Genomic DNA, 19,979 nt, shown 5'->3' on the forward strand with positions numbered 1-19,979 from the left:
GAAGTGGTGTACGTGAGCTGTTTGACGCGGGACAGCCCATTACAGTACTTTCCTGTGTAATTGACTCGGTGAGTTATTGGAGGCAGAATTTCTATTCCTCTTGAATAGGTTTCAGTTGCTGTAAAGTTACATCATTCCTGTGCGGGAAATGCAGGTTTCCAGGTTTCTTTTTTTCTTTTTTGCTATTGGTGTTAATTAAACCTTAAAAATAAATTTTTGGGTTGCCTCCGTGGAAGTCTCTGTTGTACTACTGGTAGTCAGCGGCAAAATACACCAGAAGCGAGCTCATCCCCCATAGTGTGCTAGCTGCTGTTTAAGGCACTGGAAGAGACTTAATGATGGTCACCTTGTGAGAACTGAAGGCTAAGACCATACAAATACATTATATCTAATAAAAGACTATTGAAGGCAACTGTTTTCTAAACAATCGTACTTTCTGTAGAATGATTAAATAAACATTTAGATCTTTGTAAAACCAGACTAACATATATTTTCACTAGAAAATATTTCTTGTTCATTTCAAATGCCTCATATCATAACTATGGGGTATAAATTAATAAATAATAATACACCTAAATAAATATATGTATATCTTTTTAGTCTGTGTGTACGTATTTGACCCAACAGAAGATCACATACATTTTTAACATATAGTGTTTAAAAATTAACTACCACTAACTGTGACAAGGAAGTCTAACCATCAAAAAAAGATTTGTTTCATATTTGTGCCACTGCAGATCTTGAGGGGGGAAACTGAAATTACCTTCCACACTTATTTGGTCTGACAAGAAGATATAGTTTGAACTACGTAATTTTCACTGATAAATATTTGAGTGAATGAAAATTAGTAAAACATTGTAGAATGTATTATGATTATTCAAATGATCCTAGAGTTGCATATGGCTATTAACAAATGATGAGAGCAATGGTAAATTCCTGCCTGCAGAACTCAGGCTCTGACTCAAGGTGATGTCCAAAGCCAGGTCCTTTCCAGCACAGTGGCAAAGGTTGGGTCGGCTGTAGCTTGAAGGAAGGAGGATGTAGAGGTGAGGAGGAGATGGTGGTGAAAAGTTCCGACAGCAAGTGAGTTTATGGTTTCTTTCCATAGCTGCATTTTTCTTAATTTGTTTATTTTGATCAGCCATTGTTTTACTTTAGTAGAAATCATGACATCCTAAAATAGTATCTTACTAAGTCATTCTTAATCAGTAAGACATAAAAAGTTTGTAGTTTGGTGCCCGCTTTTTGGTGTTGTTTTGTTTTGTTTTGTTTTGTTTTTTAACAGTGAATGCCATGTCTCTAAGGTAGCTTTACAAAATACAGGAAATGCTTCATATGCTGGGACAAAATCTTCTCATCTTCATTTTTGCTGCTGATAAAAAAAAATAATTGCAGTTTACATGCACATTAAAATATTTACTCTCCCTAAGGGATCAGGGGTAGGATTCTGAAAGGCTGTGCTAACAGTAATGTTTAATTTACTGTCTGAGGTTTTTTCTCTCTCTAAAACCCTTCTGATTCTTCTCATTAAAAGTTTATAATACAGCATATATCATAAGAAGATGCTGTCACCATAGAGCATTAAAAATTCCACTAAACTTTTTATATGAATTGTGTGATTTTGACTCTCCTCTTGGCATTTTTGCTTTCTTTCTACCTTGTTTTTCTAACCTCTTTCTTCTATGTCCTTCAAATACAGCTCTTTAATGCAATTGTTCTTGAAAATGTGTTAGATGAAGACTTTGGATTTGGCACATTAAATTGACTTAAATAGGCATCTGTTAACTAATAGTTAAGGTTGAAAACAACTTCTATTTTAACACTCTGCTTTTTGTGTTTTGCTTTTTCTGACAACTTATGCTTTAAGGATGAACATTTGCTGTGCTTGGTCTATTCCTGAAAGCTGTTCAGGTTATAAAGGGAAGAAAACCCAATGATTTTCTTTTAAATTTAGACATGATTATAGCAAAAGCAACTACATTTTTAAAATGTGAAACTTTGCAGAGACATAGTTGTGTCTGTCTCCATAGTTGAGAGATAAAGCAGTTTTGTTAAACACATACAGAGAGGTCTGAGTGCCTCTGCAGCCAAAAGAAATGAGGCTGAAAGATGCCTTTGCTCTCTTAAACAGAAGAAAGTAGCACTTACACCAACACCCAGATGCTGTCTTGCAGGTTTTAAACTTCAATTAATCTGAGCTTCACCAAAACTCAAGATAATCAAATAACTCCTTATATAAGGAGAACAAAACAGGAACAACCTAGCAGGTGTGAAACAAGAAACTCTTTCAAACTCATGACCGTGCAGATGCAGCAAAGACAGATGCAACCATGAGTGCATTATACTGTTTTTCTGAGCTGCGTGGTAGTAGCCCAATGATTAAAAGTGTGAGACCAGCTGCTTAAAATTGTTCCTCTCTGCAACAAGTCACCTGGCTCATACTGAACCATGTGGGATTTCCTGAAGCTCCTCTTTTGGACCTTCCGTGTTGCCAGAGAGCATCCAGAGACGGCATTTGGTCTTTTTTTCACTGAGGCATATATGGTTCTGTTCTCCAGCTTCGTTGTTGGAAATATGTCAGGCCTATGCTTATTCTTGGTAAACATTTATGATTTCTCTGCATTTTCTAGAACCATGATTACAGTGTGCTCTGTTTCTGGCATGGTAGGGAGACCAGAGATGGCAAAAAAATCCGTTCAGGCTTTATCATATCATCATTTTGTGATGGGGAAGTGAAAGTAATCAGCAGTAAGATAAGTTTTGTTGTGTCCAAAACCAAGAGGGTGATGTAAGAAAAATGTTTGACTGCCGCCTGTGCAGCCTATTTGAGTTTCTAAAAGCATCTTCTGGCAGAAATTTTGAAAACAGGATGAATTTGGCACTACCAGAGTGTCAGGCACCGTTGCTTAGTCTAGCTAGCTAAAAAGTCACAGTTCCTGAGCACTGCTTTTGGCTGTGCTTTATAGTATATATTTTGCTACATGAAATTCCATTGAAATAAAACCTGAAAATTCAGTACCATTTTAAAATACTTTTTCTTTAATATGGAGTGTAATGATGCTTCTACATGGCTACAGAGTTTGAAATAATGTGAGCTGTAATTTTTGGTTTTTTTATCTAAAGCAGATTTTGAGAAAAAGGAGAGCCTGATCCTGGCAAGACACCTGAGTGAATTACTTGTTATGGTATTCTCTGCTGGTTTAGTGCTCAGCAGAATGCACTCCTAATAATTGCATTGTTTCAATGAAGTATTGATAACTAGTGAAAATAATGTAAGGAGTTAAAAAAAAAGTACGTGTTTGGGCTTGACACTGTGTATACCAAGTTTCAGACTTGTTCAGTTTGAAACTGTTAAGATATGAAACCATAAAAAATGTGAGTAAATACTCTGCATATCAAGGGTTGTTATGCAATTACATGCTTTCAGCATGGTTCTTACAGAGGGAAAACAGTAGAGAGGTCTGCAAGACATATTCAGTGAATAATTACAAACTTTCATAACTTAGCTACATAAAAATAATAATCCACTTGTTGCTTTGCTACTACTAAAATACTAAAATGTGCACATACTTTTTTTTTTTCCCCAGAGCAAAGCCACTCTGGCTGTAGATTTGTTAGGAAGTTATCTGAAAAACTTGAAATCCCCTCTGCCCCTGTCCCCCAGTTTTGGCCAATCTCCAAATTATAAACAGCTGAACTGATTTAAATAAAGTTTTCAGTACCAGAAAAGAAAAAGGAAAAAAAGAGTTACATCTGGGCTGACAAAAACCGTGTGCCAAGTTTCACCCTAATGTGATTTGAGGCAACTGTGGTATTAAACGCCCAGACCTCAACTGGAATGGAAATAGAGACAGGCTCTTTGTAGCAGTGGCCCCTTCAGGATTTGGGATTGTAATGTAGTGCTATAAGGCACCAGATGATTAAGGCTTGACTTGGCAGATATATATTTTAGTTATTTAGACCCTTTTGGCTTATTCTACCAAGGATGTACAGGAAATTCGCAGTGATAACTCCAGCTAGTGCTAGTGGCATTGATTGCATACCAAAACCTCTTTATCTGTGGCTCAGACCCTCCCATGACTAGTCATGTTGACTTACCACTACCAGGCTGATTTAAGAAACTATGATAAGTAAGATCACATTAGAAAAAGAGCAAAAGCTTCCATAACATACTTCTTGAAAATACTGGCTTAGGGTAGTGCTCAGCAGAGCACGTGAGTGCATGGCTGCGTTTTATGGGGGCTGTGGGCCATAGCTCTTGCGTAGGCTTTGCTGGATTTGAGCTCAAGTGCCTGTTTCTTTGCAAGACTACCCAGAAAAGCAGGAATATTGGCCAGTATTATTTACTAGTACAAATGCTGAGTATGCAAAGCCAAACAGACGTATGCAGAAATAACATCACTAAAGTATAATCACTAATTAACATTTAGCAACAAAAAATTGTTCAAGATGAGAGGATTACAGGCATTGTTGGCTTTTAAAAAGTCCTCTATTTTTTGTTGCAGAATCATCAAAATTTCTGACAAGTAAGTCCATTCTGTGTTTAGTGGCTTCTGGGAATCAAGAGTATTGAGTCCAATTCTGTCACAGTCCTGTTTCACGGCAGGAAATACATTCTAAAGCTGTGTATCCCCACTGTAAATATCTGTTTCATAACCAAAATGCTCAACAAAGTAACAGTGTTTAAGCTTTTCCAGAGATGCTTAAATTCTTCATTTATTAGTATATGTAAGTTACATTGAAACACTTTGGTATTGAAATAATCAATGTTGATTACACTGTAAAGTCCTTAAATAATACGGAAATAAGAGAAAGTAAAGAAAGACAAGATGCAACACTTAGAACAGCACAAAAGACAAATTTACATGCTTTGCACTAAATTTAGGGAAGTATGTTTAGCTAGACTGCTTTCAAATTTTAAACAAATAGTTTGTAAATAGTAAAGATGTAACCTATAGGATTTTCATACATATAGCTATTACTATGTATTTTGTAGATTGCTTTCAGCTACAGTTGTTCATTGCAACTAATGTTGAGTTTGAATAAGATCTTTCTTTAAAAAGAGACAGAAAAAATTAGTTGCTTTTGACAATGCTTTAAAGACATGCTAGCTCCATAACATTCAGTGAAGATTTCAGCATAGTTATACCTTCTGAATTCATTCAGATGTGTAGAAATGCAGCTTATAAACCAGAGCACTCTCTCTATATTCTAATAGTCTTTCATGACTTTGTAAAGGGTATTTCCCAAACTCAAGGAACACAAACAAAAATAAAAGGGTGGAAAGACTGACTCAGATTAAGACTCCTCTTGGTTAATACACCACACTAAGAAACCATAGGCCAGCAGACTAGAAGTAGGAATGGAAAGGAACAGTTCTGCAGTTGTAGCTGAATCCTGGCTATATACAGTCATTTCCGCTTGGAAACTTCTCACCCTCCAAGTGGACCAAATTGGGATTAGTCTAGCGAGGCTTTTATTGTACTCTTATGGAAAATATTTCAGCAGCCAGGTGAAACTGGGCAAGGATATCCAGACAGAAAAAGAGTTGGGACCTTCAATGTACTTGTAGATGAGTGCACCTTTCCAGGGCACGCTGCATCCTATACGCACAAGTAGTTACATGTTTTCTGAAGGACATCAACTACCGTTTAGTTCTCCCCTTAGCCAAATTGAAAAAAAATGTCATCTATTACTGCTTCTGGTTTAAGAGACAAAGTAGGGGATAATGTAAGGGGGTGAAAGAGAAATTATCTTGACAACAATCTTGATTTTATTGTATCACTTTAAAGTAGCACAACCTGCTGTACAAATGAAATTGTGTTCTTGGTTTAAAAGGGCAATTGTTAGCCTGACTTTGTGCTCACTAAAAACATTTCCCCAATCTTGTTAAATTATTGCACTCATTTCAGATTTTTATGGCTGTGCAGCTTACCAACCGTCGTTTCTTTACGTTTCATTCATTTTCCTTGTATTGATGATTAATGGAGGATGTCGAATGTTAGAGTGAGCAGGCATCAGCAAATGCAAGATCATAATTAGTTTAGCTGACGAGGGCCTCTGATAGCACTTGCATCTGGATGGAAAAATTACCCTATAGGGAACTGGCTGCTCACCAGGTCTTTTTAGTGATACATTGTGAAACACCCGATGAATCAAATGCCCTTTCAATGCCAAGAAAGTGTTCCAGTCTTGAAGCCAAAATTATGTCTGCAGAAAGCTTTCCATTTGAAATGTATCAGAGTACAATTATAACCATTGTATTTTTTTGGCATGAACACCAGTCTTCTACAGTATAAACTAAAGTTAAATAAATTACTTAAATTTTATGAAACTCTGAAATTTTTACTTATAGTGTTAGTAATTTTTAATTTATTATAAAATTATTTTTCACCCAGACTGTTTTTCATTCAGACTCATTCATTCTTATCTTAGACGCTGAAGGTTTCACATAGATGTTCTTCCTTTGCAAAAGGGCAACAGAGTTGAAATTCAGATTTTCTTTTCAGCAAAAGAATTCAATTTTCTGCTTATTAGTATTTGCACCCACAAACACAGCCTGACTTTTGTTTAAATGAGAAATTTAATGAAATCATTACTCCGTAGAAAAAATTTAACAAGCAATACTCATAAACGTGTCTACTTTTAAATATTCCTGGGTCATTATGAAAGCTGATGAATGCACAGCTCAGTCTGGTTAAAAATCAATTTGTATTTAGGAAAGTTATACTGTGCCCTTCTTTGCCTGACTAAAATAAAATAAATAAATCTATCCATTGATAAGACAGTGTTTTGTGGGGTTTTGAATGAAGTTCAGAAGAGGTCTCATTAAAGAATACTGTACTTGTATTTGTTCATAGTGGGCTGAAGGAAATATATCTTAGGTTATAGAGATTTCAGAGGTAAGTGGGAAAGACTGGAACTGAATATCATGTATTCAATTAATAAAGTATAGTCTCTGTTAAAGGAATTGGTATGACACAGGTACAGACTGTAATTAATTGAAGCGATGGTGTTTCAGAATCCTTGTTACCAATCACACTTTCAAATCAAGCAATCTACAAAGAAATAATCTGTTGTGAAACCAGAAGTTTACAGAATGTTCTGTCAGCTTCCAAAGGAGTTTTTCAGAGTTTGCTGTTTAGAAACCATCATTAAATGCACAAAACCTGAAGTTCAAAAAGTTAAAGCTGTTATTCTGAAAAGGCTTTGGTGTTTCACACACCTCATCCATCACTCTAGGGTTAATTATAATGAAAATCAGTGGTGCCTATTAAGCACAATTGAACCTGACCTCATTATGGGCAGCGTGGTTTTATACTGTCATTGTTGCCAGTCTAGAGACAAAACTCCTGTGTTGATTTGTCCTAACTCCGCAGCTCATGTGACTCACCTCTGACCTGCTTTTTTTTCCTTTTTCTTCCCTATTTCAGAGACGTAGAGGCTCGGGTGTTTTTTGTGCCAATTGCCTGACCACAAAGACCTCTCTCTGGAGAAAGAATGCAAATGGTGGATATGTATGCAATGCGTGTGGCCTCTACCAGAAGCTTCACTCGGTAGGAAGAACTTACCGGTTTGTTCAGTAGAAAAAAAGGTTATACAGCTAAGCTGGGAAGCTGTGGTCTTGTCTGGTTGTGTGATTAGTACTGCTCCCTGGCCTGCAGTTAATTTCCTAACAGGGTTTTGCAGAATGGTCACTTTGGGATCAGATGTGATTCATTAAGAAACAGGCTGGGATGCTGTGGGTAGATGTGTTTGAGATCACCAGTGATGCATTTAATTATTTTGATACAAAATAAGGGGAAAATTATTTCTTTTCTGGGAATTCCATTTAAAGGCATATAATATGTTGTGATAAAAGCTCTCTAAATTCAAGAGTTCTCATATTTATAATAAAAGCCAAATTCTTAAAGTTAGGAATCACATCTACATCAAAAATATCTCTTGATACAGTATTTGTGTTTTTTTCACATCTCTTACCCCCTTTATTCTTGACAGTAAATTTCCTGGAGATACAGGGTGGAAAGTTTTTATGTTCTTTTTTCTACAGTTCTTATAGTCTGCTGGAGGATACTGAAATAATTCAGCAAGGAAGCAATTCACTTCATGGCACTCATCACTTGATGAGGAGAAGATTCACCATCCCTCAGGATCAGGCAGGGAATAAGTAATAATCATGATCTGTCTATATTGCTTTTCATCTTATGACACTTGACTTGATCCTGAAAGATGCTGAATGTTCTGGTCCAGGTCCAGGAAAGCCATGCTTAAGTGTTTCCTTGGATCAGTGCCAAAATGCTTGGAACCTTTTAGGTTAAGACCCACTAGTTAAATATTAGGCCTGCTGTCTTTAATAGAGGAATGTGGGCGAGTCCGGTGACAAAGATTTTACTCTAATCAATTAATTTTTACAACATTCTCATGAAATTAAAAATTGTTTCTATTTTTCAGAAATAGAAACCAAGGCAGCCTTTGGGAGTTTGCCAAGGCAACATAGCAGTTCAGGCTTAGAGCCTAAATGAGAAATCTGTGGTGGCTAAGAGTGCGCATTTTTTAAAACTTTTTTCAGAAATTAAATTTGTGTCATAAGCTTCTAAATGCTCTTGTGTACAACCCATACAACAATCCAGTTCACTCAAGATCCTGTCAAACCAGCTCACTTAATAAAACAGAAAAATATTCCAATTTTCAAAAGCAGCACGACCATCTGAAAGGTTAGCTCTGTTCACCATGTGCTGTCATTCTGAGCTCAGTAACTGTTTTTAAGCTCCAGAACAGCCCAATCTGTCAAATTGCATCTGAGCAGGAGAAGATGGACTAATGCACAGCACCTGGCCAGCATCTTGGCTGGGTCTTGCCGCAAGTATCATCTTCCTGGAGACCTCTCAAAGTTTGAGATATAATATCTAATTCAAGGAAATTGATCAGCCGTGAGCATCCTCAAAGATTTTAAGAAGGACAGTTTGGCTTTTTAATGATTTATTTTTTTAATTTGACATTTGAGCCTGTTATTTCTAGAACTTTCATTTGCAGCCTCCCTTTTCTCTTTTTGAAATATACTGTTCTAAACCATAGTGTTGGACCTTACCATGATTATTAGCATAAATTATTGAATGGATAAAAGGTACAGGAATCAGTTTTGAATTCAGACACATAGCTCGGATCATTCCTATGAACCAGTAAGGACGAACTACTTTGCTTTCAACAATAATAATTAGAAATACAATGTCGAAGTTTATTTTATGCATATCGAAAGCAAGAAGCTGGCACTATCTCTTAGCTCCACTGCTTAAGCACAGCAATGGCTGTCATTCAGTGGACATTTGACATTAATATCTTCAATTGAACTTTGGCCAAACAATTGCAAAGAATTTAATTAAGCCTTACTCTGCTGTGGTGCGATAGCAACTCCATTGTAAGTAGGAGTCTGAAATAATCAAACAAATCTCTCCTTTGGGACACTTTTTGAGACTGTCCCATGCAAAGGGACACCAGAAAGATGAAAGTTTCTTTTATCTCCCTGCCTGTCTGGTCATGGACAATTGCAGTAAGTGTTTGTAATGTATGTTTCTGTATTAAGGGGTCTACACTTATTAGGTAAATGGCCCAAACAATAAATATTCAGGGAATGCAATTCACTACCATAAGACACCCAGTTAAACTAAATTATGCTACACTGCTGAGTAAAATTCACCTATAGTAACTTTGCACATTTCTTAACTCCTCTTTGATTCGATTATTACTATCTAGAACTACCATCCTCATTAACTCAAGCTGAAGGTCACTTTTTTTACTTAAATTTAATAAGAAGAAAAATCTATGGTCTGTCAGATACTACTAAGTGATAATGATTGACAAATGTTAACATAGTGGTGATTTCTGCTACAAGTCACATTTCTATTTCTATGATAACCTTGAATAATTTTTCAATATGTTTTTAAAAATGGTCTATCTAGGGGTAATTTACATTAAACGTGCCATATTTTGCACATTTCTTTCCTTCAATGCAAACAACTATGTTGAGAAATGTGTAATAATAATCCAAGAGTCTATTATTAAAATAGTTTCTGTGAAAAAAATGCAGCTCACTGTAAATATATACACAATATTCACATTTTTCTTCTCCCCAGAATCATTAATTTGACCATTATTATTGTGGTGCTGTTCCTCATTTTTATAATAGCTCTAACCTTGTCATGGAACACTAGATTTTGTTCCACAGTGATTCCTTGACCACATCCTTGGACTGCTTCAGTGAGGAATTACAGCATCTTCTAGGATTAGTCCATTGGAGAGATCATACAAATTTCCTGTGGCATTTAGGAACTCTAATCACAATAATATAAGGAACTGTGTGTTGAGTTTTGTGATTTTTTTTTCTTTTTGTTTTACACATATATTTGGAGTAGAGAGATTGCCAGTTTATACAGACATGGCAAAAAATGTTTGTGATCATCCTCAATATATCATGTATAATATATAAGTAAGGATCTGACATAGGCCATTTTAAAAGTAAAGTTCTGGCAATGTTTCCATATGTTCTAAATTTAATGCCCCACTGAAAATCAAGAAGTGAGCTAAAACTTTCTATCTGCCTTGGTTGCAACTCAATACAGAATATTTCTATCTGCATGTCACTACCATGAATAAGGAAAATTAGTAGCTTTACACCACTTAATAGTGTGGTTTAATAATCTAAAGACTAGTCTTATCCAATGAGTATGGACATTTGCATGCTCAGGAATTTTAAAGTTGGACCTACAACCTTTAACTCCTCATGGTGTGTAACTTTGAAAGGTCAGAGCTGCAAATAAGTGTGTAAGGCTCCCTAATCAAGGGTATGAAGATGTTTCTTTTAACTACTTCCATAATCACACTTCATACCTGTAGCATGAAGAGTAAGACTAAAAGTATTTACAAAATACTGAAGGGTTATATGGAAACCATATGAAAACGATCTGTAGTGTATAAATAAAAGCTTACTGAGAGCAACAACAATATTGTAAGATCTCACACAGCATCTCAGTATGACTGTGTTACAATTGTCATAAATAGGTGAGGAAATTACACTCAGGTTGTAAAAAAGAGTTATATGCGTATGCATATTGATTATTGATTCTGCAACTACAAACCTTATCTGAATAGAATTTACATAGAAAATATTCTAAGTTTTTCTAACATGATTTTGTCTCAGCTTTGATCTGTGTGAGCAGGCTGGTTCAGGTGCTGTTTTTCTGTGAAGTTTAAATTTCACTTTAGAAATCTAAATCAAAGTGTGTATTACTTTTGATTCAGTGTTTTAAAAGAAAGTCAAATCTTAAAAAATAGCTACACTGTCTAAAATGTAGTTAACCATTAAGAATACGCCAACTGCACAGAAATAAATAGGTGAAAGAGGAGAGGAAGATGCCAAATCAAGAAAGAAGCTAGATCTCTACAAATAATAGAGTGAATGCTCTACCATGTCTGGATGTTTTTATACTAGTTTGAAGTTACGAAAATATAAAAATTTAGTTTCATTAAGATACAAATTACTTTGGATATTATCTGTAAGCCAAAATTAAATCTGCTTTTTAAAACAATGTTAAAATTTCTAAATAAACATATAAGTGGAATATACTGGGACGGGGACAGGGGTGCCTTCAATCAAACAGAATTTTATGTGCATTTGGATAAGACAAATGTCAACAGCCAGCATGCCAAACTGAATTACTTCTAGGTAGTTGTTGTTGCTCTAGCACCTGCCAGTGGAGCAACACATACTGGCCGTACAGCACTGTTTTTCGCTCATATATCATTGCTTTCCTGTTAAAGGGGCTTTTCCTTGTACTTCCTTGTACTGTTTTTTTTTGTTCTTCATGCAAAGACATTTTCAGTTCTTTTCTGTATAGGCCACCTAATAGGAGCTGGTGTGGGGTAGTAGCATATGGAAACAAAGTCCTCACTTAGTTCCTGCCTCTGCCTTTTTTGTGGTGCTTGTTTCTGTACAGATCTCATTTTCCCCACCTTCAAGGGGTGCCTTCTCTCCCTCATGACTTATTAGCACAACATCAGTAACACTTAGAAAGAAATATGGTAGGGGTGAAGGAGGGAGAGTTTGTACCAAAGTACAAGTAGATCTTTCAGTGAATAGGAGGAGTTCTCCTGGGCTTTCTTCTCCATCTTTCTTAGCCCCTTTCCAGCCACCATCCTCCCACTCATCGCCACAGTGGACCTGCAGCCCTCTTGCTAGGTGACAGCAGTCGTGGGCTGCAAGCCCTGTGTTAGCTTGCGTTTTCTATCCATGTCAAAGCAGGGTGAGTATCAAGGTAAGTGTTGCTCCATTCTTGTCATAGTGGAGTCTATGCAAGCGCCTGCCCAATACCAGCTCTGGTGGCATGGTTCACAGAATAGCAGTAGAGCTTGGGGTCTTGCATCTCCCACCTCATCCCCAGCTATCCGCCCCTACTTTCAACACAGGTCCCCCAGATTTTTTTAGGAATAAAAGGTAATAAATGGTTTGAAGCTTGGATACTTTATGTCTTTTTAAGTAAACAGGTAATAGTATGTCTAAGACAGTTGACTTAGGTTTATAAAACAAGACATTTCATAATTTACTTTTAGCATGATGGGCCACGCACCAGCATTTGGTGTGAAATTAGGTCATTCCCATAAGACCCTTGCAATTCAGCTCTTCAGAAAAGAAAAGATAAATGTGTGTGAGTGTAATCTCTCAGATTCGTTCAATGTGTCTTTCTTTTTTTCCTTTTGTTTTTTCTCTGTGTGTTCCATGCAGACTCCCAGGCCTTTAAACATCATTAAACAGAACAATGGCGAGCAGATCATTAGGAGAAGAACAAGAAAGCGCCTTAACCCGGAGGCACTTCAGGCTGAGCAGCTAAGCAAACAGCAGAGGGGTAGCAGTGAGGATCAAGTCAATGGAAGCCCCTTAGAGAGGAGGTCAGAGGATCATTTACCTGAAGGTCATCAGAGAGAAATTCAGCTTCCCAGCCTCAGTAAATATGAGGCCCCAGGTTCATTGACTAAAAGCCATTCTGCTCAGCAGCCAATATTGGTCAGCCAAACTCTGGATATTCACAAAAGGATGCAACCTTTGCACATTCAGATAAAAAGTCCTCAGGAAAGTACTGGAGACCCAGGAAACAGTTCATCGATATCAGAAGGGAAAGGAAGCTCAGAGAGAGGCAGCCCAATCGAAAAATACATGAGACCTGCAAAACACCCAAACTATTCACCACCTGGAAGCCCTATTGAAAAATACCAGTACCCACTTTTTGGACTTCCGTTTGTACACAATGACTTTCAGAGTGAAGCTGACTGGCTGAGATTTTGGAGTAAATATAAGCTGTCTGTTCCTGGGAATCCACACTACTTGAGTCATGTGCCTGGCCTACCAAATCCTTGCCAAAACTATGTGCCTTATCCCACCTTTAATCTGCCTCCTCATTTTTCAGCTGTTGGATCAGACAATGACATTCCTCTAGATTTGGCGATAAAGCATTCCAGACCTGGGCCAACTGCAAATGGTGCCTCCAAGGAAAAGAGTAAGGCACCACCAAATGTAAAAAATGAAGGTCCCTTGAATGTAGTAAAAACAGAGAAAGTTGATAGAAGTACTCAAGATGAACTTTCTACCAAGTGTGTGCACTGTGGCATTGTCTTTCTGGATGAAGTGATGTATGCTTTGCATATGAGTTGCCATGGTGACAGTGGACCTTTCCAGTGCAGCATATGCCAGCATCTTTGCACGGACAAGTATGACTTCACAACTCACATCCAGAGGGGCCTACACAGGAACAATGCACAAGCTGAAAAAAATGGAAAACCTAAAGAGTAAACCTTAGCACTTAGCACAATTAAACAGAAATAGGTTTCCTTGATGGGAATTCAATAGCTTGTAATGTCTTGTGAAGACCTATAAAGCACTTCATATAGAGAGCATGCCTTATCCAATATTAAATCCCTTGTTACTTTTTTTCATTTTCTTTTTTTTTCCTTTTAATTGAGTGGGTTACCAAGAAAAAGAACAGTTGGATGGTGGCCAGAAGGGGAGGAAGATAATCCTATGTGACATGGTCCACCAAAGCTAGCCAGAATGCAGTGAATCATGGCAAATAATCTTGAGAAAATTTTACCGGACAAATAATTGCTGTTGTGTAAGAGACATAACTGACAAGAGTGCAAAGATGTGTATATGTATATACTACTGCAGGGGTATAGTGAACATATGCACATTGTATATAAGAACTAGACATGTTAAATATACAGATTTTAAAAGGTCATTTTCTTTTCTTTAATTTGGGCGACTTTCTGCCCTACAACATGCCTTAGGATCACCTTGTCCTCAGAGCTTTGGCAGCAATGTCATCTAGGTATTTCTCAGACTCAGCTGATTTTAAGCTACCATTTTATCACTACATTCTTTCTGGCACACTTTAGTCTAGAAAACCATTTTGTGCAGGTGAAGTCTCTAATACAGAAGCCACACTCCAGCTTTAATTTGCATAGAACAAGGTAACCTGCTGTATTTTATTTTAATATATTTTTAATATATTGCATTTCTAAACCTGAAATCTGAGGTTACTTCTCTACAGGCTTAACATTGCTATACATACCAGTCAATCCCTTCAGTAGACTTATACCAGCTTTTGCTAAGTAGCATTAAATGTCTTCATAGTACTTTTTAATACTTAAAGCTTTTTAAAAACTATCCATGAAGGGAAAGCTCCTCAGCATAACTGCTCAGGGAAATAGGGCTAAATAACTAAATATTAAATAATTGGTTAAAGGTGCTGTTAGACGAGCCTCCATGCTTGCTACAAGGGTGTACAAGAACTGACTTTAATCATTTTCATTATAGTGTCCCAACCAGTAGTTTATTATTTTGCCACAGGGATGTAGAAGATATTACAAGCTACTGGATGCACTGTCAGATTAACTTATTTCATTAAAGAAGTTGGGAGAACAAATAGAAAAAAAACCTTATTTTTCTAGTAAATATTAATGTATTACATTTCAAATAATGGTGCCTGACATATTGAATAATTATTTTCTACAGTGTACGTATGCAACAAAGATATTCCATCATGCATTAGAGTCAGTTCTGGCTCTGCCTCGCTGTTTACATTTGCAAATGTAGCAAACAAGGTAATGAAGCAACTATTTCTATTGCAGTAGGTATCTTTTTTTCTGTGTGTGTGCATTAAAGTTGTAAACGATAACATGAAATGAATGAAATTTGTTGATATTAATGGTATGAAAAAACAAGAAGGAAATGAAAATATTTTTATGCCTACTTAGGAAGAAAAGGGTAGCACTATTCATTCCAAGTACTTTTGTATTCTTAAGCTCTTAACTCACATTGTTATGCTTAAAATGATAAACATATATCCTCTTTTTATTGCTTTGTCTGTGTTTCAGAAGAAACATTTCAGAAATTATTTTGATAAGTGCTGTTTGACGATGCGGCACTGATATTTTATTGCATTCTGTAGTAGCATTGCACTCCATTTTTACAATATTACGCAGTTGCTTTTTGTTTTGTTTGGGTTTGTTTCTTTTTCGCAGTGCAGGGTCTTAGTTCCTTATGGTTGGATGGCAGGTGTAGCTCAACTGGTTCATGAATGTTGTTGCAGCAAATGAAGTTTAAAATGTCTTTCTGATATTGTCTTTTATTTCTCCATTCATGCATTTTATTTTTTAAAACATTCTATAAAAATATCTCTGGACTAAGTCCTCACTTGAGATTATATGTAAAGGGTTCTATTCTGATCTCACTTAACATGCCGCCTTTTTCAGATTTTCATGTAATTGAAACTAAAGCATCATAAAAAAAAAAAAAGTTCTTGTATTTAACTTAACCTGAATCTCACCACTCTCCCTTCTAGAATTTGGTGCACTTACAAGATACTTAACCAGATAAACAGGGAGGTGGAAGATGAAAGGAGAAGTGATAGGAAATGTCTTATAGGGGTTGGCAAGACAAAAACGAGGGGGGAACTGGCCTAAATATTCAGCACTTTGATAGTCTTTAGAGGAATAATGTGCCTAAAGCAGCCAGCAACAAACATCACCAAGCATGAGAAGCACTTACACAGTTGATCACCAAAGGTCTTGCTGACCTTGGAAGTATTTAGGTGTTATATTTTCACAGAGGTGAAACATGATTGCACAGTTTCTGTGATTTGTTAGGCACAGACAGGCTGTTGTTCAGCATTAGGCTGCATTCTTTCCTGCTCCACCCATTGCTTCTTTCTGGTGAGCAGCATATTATGGAAAGTCCCGCTCAATCTGTTCACGGTTGAGTTCTGTAACCCTTCAATAGTGTTCTAGGTTAGCAAGGATATTGGGCCACATTCTTCTTCCTCTATTTTTTAGATGAATCTCCAGCTTGATACAAGTGCCAGACAAAATCTGGTTATGTTTTTAATATTGTTCTCCAGTAATAAGTTCTGACTTGGTTTTTGTGGATTTATTTTTGTTGGGTATTTTTTGTTTCTTTTTTTTTCCTGTGGGGACTGAAATAGGTTGCCCTCGTTTCGTTATGTCAGGGTCCAGTGTATGTCTTCAGCTTTTCCAAGAAAGATGTTAGACTCACTAAGCAGCGATTTTTATCAGCTTCAGAGATAGCTGCCTGCCGGCTTTCAGTTGTTACTGGTTTGACTTACTTCATCTAAGACCTACCAGTTTCTCTGGCTTCTTTGTTGGTAGAAACTGCATCTTCATGACAAAATATTTTAGGGGGACATGTGCATTGTAAGACCTGAGCACTGTCCTGTACTTCATAACACTTCTTGCTAAACTCAGAAGCAGAGGCCAATAACAGGAAATACACATATCAGGGTTTGGGGATGAGGAGAAATGAAATCTTATGAGTGCAAAGAATAGGACAGATTTTTGAATGTTACTATTGCATACCTAGATGGTGCAAATAAATTTGAAAAAAGTTCTTTGTTCTTGCCATGACATATTGAGATGTTCTAAGATTTCTTCTTTGTAAGAAATGGGATTTTGCCATGTCCTGTTCTCTTTGATTGGGGTGGGAAGAGCACAATTTTGTTTCTTAACAAAAGAGAGGTGACTCCATTCCTCCTCCAGACCCCCTCACAATGGATACTAATAAAAAGAAAAATAAATCTTGACATTGGAAATGAATAATCTTATTTAATATTTTTCAGATGGAAAACAATGTTAGCACACAGAAGTAATTACTGCACCCACTGCATTTCAATCACCTTACAGCATGAAAATTTGAACTTTCAAAGAATCAATCTTTGTTCTCAATTTGTCAGTGTCTTCAAGGGGATGAACTTCTCTTACTAAGGAATGGTAGTTTAAGATCTTGCAATATATCTCAAATAGGACCAGAAAATAAGTAAATGTTTCAAAACATTTGTGGTGCATGTCACTAATCAGATTGCAGAACAGGCACAATGTTTCCATTAACCCTATGTGTAGATGGAACCATCATGCAGCATCTTTTGCAAACTGGTCTAAGTTACCACTCTGTGCCTGCTGCCCCTAAGTTAATGCTGCAGGGAATGAATAAGTTCCAGGCCCCAGTTTGTGTTCCAGTGCTAAACTTTCCAAAAGAAGTTTTGCACCTAATTGCCTCTGATGAAATTCCTCCATTAGTTTTTCATGGACTTTCCAGAAAGGGAGAGGGATGCTAAATAGTCATATCTTGGTTTTGCCTGTAGAAGGTACTCTTGCACATTGTCACAGTTTTAAAAACAGAGAAAACAGAGACATCTCAAAAGGTTGAGGCATGCTGTGAGCAAGAGATTATTTTTGCAGTTAGAGGGACAGCAGGACAAGTAACTGATGCAAATTGCATACCGTGCCCAAACACAGTGGTTGTGCAATGGGAAGAATGGATTTGGCAATGATAGATTAGTATTCAGTTCAGGGACAGACTTTCAAGCCCATCTTTGGACTGGACAGTGTTGTTTCGTAGTTGTTACTACATGCTTTATGTGCTAAGGTTCTTGTCTGCCATCTGCTTTTTGCCCAGGATGTCTAAATATATTCCCATTTTTGCTCCTCTATGGATTTTTCTTGGCTGATTTTCCATGCTAATTCCTAATACTGGTCAGGAAAAGCCAAAGAGATTAGAAGTTTGCTTCTCTACAGCCAGAAGGGTAGATATGTTTCCTTCTGCTTCTGTGGAGACAGTTATACTTGGCAAAGAACAGCAAGCAATTTGTCAGCGTATCCCAAATGTGATAGATAGGTGAGAAATCCCTTCTAAACTTTTCTCTAAAGTTAAGATGAGCCAAGTAAAATGATTTACATAATTTTCTCACCTCAGAATAGGATTTCTCTGTACCCTCTTCCTCATGATTTTGTTTCATTCAGCCAGCTCTGGAATGCTGGCAATTGGTGAAGTACTATCTATAGAGTAATCACATACACCACAATTTACATCTTTTTAAGAGGATAAAAGACAATAATGGCTACCAGATAGATAAATGCCAGTTTCAGTTTATTTTTTGTTACACTTAACAAAGTAAAATTCCTTTACTAGTAAAGCAAAACTACACTTTGTAAAAAGTTTAACAGCTACCACAGTTTTCCATTCCTATCATTTTGGCCTCTGAGCTCTATGTAGGAGAACAGGAGAAAAGGAAACATCTCAAAATGCCATTGTAAATTTAGCTTATAGAAAATTCACCAGCAGGAAAAGGAAAAAAAATAACTTAAAAAAAAATAACGACTTCATAAGGAATGACTTTCATGTTGCTATAAACCATCATTAAACTTGTAGCCCTGATTTGACTCTAGAATGCTGGCTCTTAATGTTTTGTCCTTACAACACATGGATGTGTTTTTGTTTTGTTTTGTTTCAGGTTTTTGTTTTGTTTTGTTTTTTGGTTTTCATAGTGCATGTTCATTTCTACTCACAAACATGTTCTTGGTGTATTTCTTATGCAAACAATCTTCAGGCAGCAAAGATGTCTGTTACATCTAAACTTGAATAATAAAGTTTTACCACCAGTTATAAATCAGATTCATGTCATTGTTTCTGGGGAGAATGTAATGTCATAGTGTCACTACACCATCGCGGGGTTGGGGAGGAAAATAATCTGTAGTAGCTGCTCTGGGAGCGCGACAGGGCCTGACAGCATCTCTGAGTAATGGCTGGTGATTATGGCTGAAAGGCAAAGGCAGCATTGCTCAAATGGGAAAGGCATGAAGAGAGGAGCTCCTTCAAAAACACATTAGGCCTGTCACAGTCCTTCTACACTAAGGGCTCTAGATGTGATCCAAATCTCATTCAATCTAATGACAGCATTTAGAGTAAAAGTCTATTTCTGTAGAATTTGAATTTCTTTCAGTACTCCAGCATCCTGGCATTAGATTGCCAGTTTTATTCCACTGCCATAAAGAGGAGCTGGAATCATTTTGAATAAGAAAAACTGATACTGAAATATCATTGGTACCCCAAGTTACCAGTTCTACCCCTCACAAAAGTCCATGGTGGTCTTGAAATAATCCCTGATACTCAGGGCTGTGGTTTCACATCATGCCCACAGCTCTTCCAGGAAATCCTGCTGGCTCCCATCACACAGGTTATTGACCCAGTGTTGAGTCAAGAACAGAGAATGCCACCTACAATGCTACCACCACCACTTCCTCCAGCAACCTCAATGGTTTCCTCAGAGATCTCGAACTGGAGCACTGACCAAATCAGCTCAGCTTGGCCTTTCTGTTCGGATGAGCTAACAGCTCAGGGTGGTATGGCTCCCAGCCATTGTTTCCATTGTGCTGTAATTTCCTTTCTCCATAGGTTTTGTCTCATGTCCATGACTGAGAGTTTGTTCACTCTCATACAGATAATATTTAAATTAATACAAAATGGTAAAAATCTGTTTATAATATTAGAGTGCAAATGTTCTAGACCTTAATTTTAAAAGCACCACACCAGAAATAACTTCTTTCTGCAATTCATTCTTCCAGTGAATTCAAATATAAAACCC

At 36.9% G+C, this 19,979-nt stretch overlaps 1 protein-coding gene across 13 annotated transcripts in view; it reads left to right on the forward strand.

The window, feature by feature from the left end:
* The window catches only part of TRPS1 (transcriptional repressor GATA binding 1), a 247,408-nt gene extending 228,407 nt beyond the window's left edge, over positions 1 to 19,001 (forward strand). For all 13 annotated transcript variants that reach the window (XM_071553961.1, XM_071553957.1, XM_071553959.1 and 10 more), the window contains 2 exons: positions 7,434 to 7,556; positions 12,776 to 19,001. In XM_071553961.1, coding sequence (XP_071410062.1) covers positions 7,434 to 7,556; positions 12,776 to 13,837 — 1,185 coding nt within the window. In that variant the 3' untranslated portion in view covers positions 13,838 to 19,001. The remainder of the gene's footprint in view (positions 1 to 7,433; positions 7,557 to 12,775) is intronic.
* Positions 19,002 to 19,979: the final 978 nt, after the last annotated feature.

This window comes from Pithys albifrons, chromosome 4 (assembly GCF_047495875.1).
Source record: "Pithys albifrons albifrons isolate INPA30051 chromosome 4, PitAlb_v1, whole genome shotgun sequence".
NCBI lineage: Eukaryota > Metazoa > Chordata > Aves > Passeriformes > Thamnophilidae > Pithys > Pithys albifrons.